The following is a 3,555-nucleotide window of genomic DNA, read 5'->3' as shown; positions in this document are numbered from 1 at the left end:
CCTACAAATCCGAGAGACCAGTTTCTTTTTGAGGTTTCAGTGCAAAATATGGTCCACACCTTCATGGTGGAAGTCGCATTGAATCATTTTCTACCTCTAGAAGTTTGGATAGAAGTTCAAAAGAACAACTTTATTATCTAGCTCCCCCATAGCTCCCACCTTTCTCTTCCAAATATCTATATATATTTTAAAAATCACACCAAATATCAGGGCTTTTAGCAACATAAAGAAAGATTTATTTTTGAAAGTAGCAAAACTTGTTTGAAAAAAATATATTTTTAAATGAATTACTTTATAAATGTGACTGTCAAAGTCAGCTATTCTATGATCTACATTTTACAACGTATTGTACAAAAGATACACATTGATAGGCTCTTATTATCTATTTATATATTTATAATTACATATTGCACTTGGACCAGCAAGGCTCGCAGAATCATTCACGGTAGAAGTTAATAAAGTTAAATAGATGGGAATCGTTGTAAGTACAGTTGATGTCCTCTGGTTTGGAAACGAATCTCCTCGTCGCTGCAAAGTGTTCTCGCGGGGTGGGACAGGGAGAGGAGCGCTGCAAGGGGAAAGCAGAGACAGAGAGCAGGGAGGGCAAGGGTCGTCTGCCTTCCCGGGGCCCGCTCCCCCCGGGAGCGCGCCTTTCCCAGACTCGCACCTCCAAGGTCAGGACGCCGTGGTTCCACATAAGCGACTCGCGGTCACCACTTCTTTCAGGTCACTTTCGGGTTTCCCGGCCACCATAAAGGGCCACGTCTGCAGGGGAGAAGAGGGTGGAGGTAAGTGGTCTTGGAGGAGGGGTGGGGCGGGTTGGGAGCTTGAGACCAAAGGAGAGGGCGCGGTGGGGGCAGGCAGTGATTTGGAGACACCCGTTATCTCTGCAGTTTCCTCGTTGTCCTAGTGAGCCCTGTGGCTGGATAAAGCAAAGAGCAGCATTGGCGCCAAGTCACAGCTCGAGCTGGTGGAGCACAGAGAGGCTGGAACTGAAACCCAAGAGAGGAGACCCTTGGAAAACCCAGAGTGGCTCCCACCGCGGCACAGCCCGGCGGAGGCAGATGCCACCGTGAGCCCGAGCAGGGAAGACGGGAAGGATCTCGCGCCACTGGGCACAGGGTTCCAGGTGAAGCGCCCTTCTGGCCCTTCTTCTGAGGCAGTGGTCAGGCTTCCCAGCCCTCTCTCCACATCTAACTTTCGTTTCCTCCATCACAAACGAGGGCTAGAACCAATGTTTCTAAATTAATTGCTAGCTCTTCAAAACAAATAGTGCTAATAAAAGAATATACTCGCGTATTTTAAGATCCTCTTCCCACTGGACTGAGCGAGCATAGCTTTCTCTTCCCTTCTCCGTGATGTTTATAACAAAGTTCACTTAAGTTTCTTATTCAAAGATGAAAGCAGCAGCAGCAGCAGCTGGGAATGAAGACACTATTCTCATTTCAGTTACAGATTTTAAAAAGCTGTTTACTTGTTAGAAAAAAAAGAAACTGACTCTTAATTGGAGAGAAAAATATTTTTGATAGCAAAATGTGGTTTTGCATCCCCCTCCTGCCCCCAGTCCCTGAAACCAATTCAGGGAGAAGACAATTCAAGCCTTCAAACCTCTCTCGCTAGTGCTGGCCGATAAGACCACTTTCAAGAGGAAAGCCTCTCCTTCTTATCATACATAAACAGAAGGGTAGTTAGTTGTTGTTTTTCTTTAGAGCCTGGAAGTTTTAAAATTAAGTCAAGTGGAAAAGGGAATTAAAATATATTTCTTAAACAGTAGGATGCATTTGAGAAAAATGTTAGGCTCAGTGAACGTGACTTTTTAAGATAAAAAGTCACATGTTCTTAAATTTTGAGGTGAAGTGACCTATTTTAATATTATTTATTACAGTTATATTCTTGAGGATGTACTGATAGTGTTGATATTTACTAGACCTTCTGGGATTTGAAAATATTAATTCACCTTTAAGAAATGCGCGGAATATTGAAGTAGTTGGGAATTTATTGTACAATTATGGGGTAGCATGAATGTGTTCATATCTAACAGTCCTATATATCTTGGAAAAGAAGGAGTCTTTTATTTACAAGAATTAGAGGGGCAAATCAAGTTCTACACTTCAGCTAAAAGAATAAAGGGATTCACAAAATACCTCCTCAGCACGCAGCATCTTGTCCGTGTTCTCTCTGTCACGCACTAGCCCAGAAGGCGTTGGCGCGAGTGTGAGGGATCCCTCCTCTGCCAGCTCAACACGCTTGCAAACTCCTAATTGGGCTGCCACGTCAAACCCTCGCATAAATCACCGCATTCCGGCGGCTTGGGAGGCAGAGAGCGAGGGCCGGGTGGGGATCGCCTGCACTGGTCCCCTAGAGGCACTGGCTGCGGTGGCAGAGACTCGTGGGTCCCAGCCTGGAGCGCACACTCACACCGGGGATCCACTGCGGGCGCTCTGGCCCCCCGGACGCCGCAGCGGCACCGGAGCACTTACCAGGTTGACCGGATGAATATAACCGTTCTCGTACTTGTCGTTAGCCAGGATCTGCCTCAAATGGGCGATGTAGCTGGACGCCAGCCTGAGCGTATCCAGCTTGGAGAGCTTGGTGTCCGGGGGCACCCAGGGCAGCGTGGTCTTGAGCCTGGAGAAGGCCTTGCTCAGCACCCGCATCCGGGCCCGCTCGCGGGCATTGGCCGCGTTGCGCTGGACCTGCTTCCCCTCTTGGCTGACCCCGCTCAGGGGGCTCTTCTTGGTGGGCGCCTTCCTCCTCTTGCCCAGGCCGCCGCGGCCCTTCTGGGGAGACCCGGTCTCGCAGTTGGAGCTCTCCTCGGTGCTCTCGTTGGAAGTCACAAACTCCTTGTTCGAGTCCATTTTCAGCCCATCGCAGTCCAGCATCTCCACCTCTTGAAGGTCCTCCACATCGCTGAGGGAGCCGGTGGACATGTTTGGGGGAGAGGATGAGAGAGAGGGATGGGAGAGAGGAGAGAGACCCCGAAACCAACGGACCCCCCCGAATATGGAGTGAGGAGCGGCCACCTCGGTTTGGGAGCTGGAGTTGGGGGTCTGGCTGGGTCTCACACCCCTTTCCTCGTCGCAGAGTTGTGAGAAGGAGCCGCGAGGGCTTCTGCGGGCAGGAAACCGACGCTCTGTTTCCCCACCCCCGGAGTCGTGGCCGTAGAGGAGTGTGAGAGAGCGCTGAGGAATTTGGTGGACACTAGGAATTTATCTGGGGAATCGAGAGGCGGATCCTTGCAGCCCAGGGGAGGGGCCTGCCGGGCCCCAGCTACGGTCTTAGACCCCTTTCACAACCGGAGGGAAACTCTCACGCAAAGCCCCTGATTTCCAAGTTGTAATGTAAATCAAGTCAATTGCAGGACGCAAATATCGGTCACCTACTTCCACTCCGGGCCGGCGGGGAGGAGCAGGCCCCACCCACAGCCCCTTCCCGGGGCCCATCTCCCAAGGCCTGCTTTCCCTCTTAAGAGGTCATAGCCGGTGGTTACTGAGAACTTTAGGAAAATGACCACAACCTTTTGCTCTTTTTGGGCCTTCCACCCACACATCTCAC

The 3,555-nt window shown here is 50.3% G+C and overlaps 1 protein-coding gene across 3 annotated transcripts; it reads right to left on the bottom strand.

Moving 5' to 3' along the window:
• Window positions 1–213: 213 nt before the first annotated feature.
• TCF21 (transcription factor 21) lies at window positions 214–3,154 on the bottom strand. Of its 3 annotated transcripts, none has more exons than XM_015235822.3 (3): window positions 2,481–3,154; window positions 668–765; window positions 214–568 (listed from the first exon to the last, which is right to left on the bottom strand). In XM_015235822.3, exons 1-2 carry the CDS (start codon window positions 2,928–2,930, stop codon window positions 676–678), a joined length of 540 nt encoding a protein of 179 aa, XP_015091308.1. In that variant the 5' UTR covers window positions 2,931–3,154; the 3' UTR covers window positions 214–568; window positions 668–675. The 3 variants fall into 3 exon arrangements, with proteins under 3 accessions (XP_015091308.1, XP_072822419.1, XP_006200132.1); XM_072966318.1 differs by having other exon boundaries at window positions 214–765; window positions 2,481–2,910; window positions 3,024–3,154; XM_006200070.4 differs by having other exon boundaries at window positions 214–765.
• Window positions 3,155–3,555: the final 401 nt, after the last annotated feature.

Source organism: Vicugna pacos, chromosome 8 (assembly GCF_048564905.1).
Source record: "Vicugna pacos chromosome 8, VicPac4, whole genome shotgun sequence".
In the NCBI taxonomy this organism is placed as follows: Eukaryota; Metazoa; Chordata; class Mammalia; order Artiodactyla; family Camelidae; genus Vicugna; species Vicugna pacos.
This window is presented reverse-complemented; position numbering and strand designations above follow the sequence as displayed.

Coding starts and splice junctions, on each gene's coding strand:
- TCF21 (XM_006200070.4), bottom strand. CDS start 2,930: ATGTCCACCGGCTCCCTCAGCGATGTGGAGGACCTTCAAGAGGTGGAG. Junction 766..2,480: donor ATATTCATCCGGTCAACCTG/GTAAGTGCTCCG, acceptor TCTCCCCTGCAG/ACGTGGCCCTTTATGGTGGC.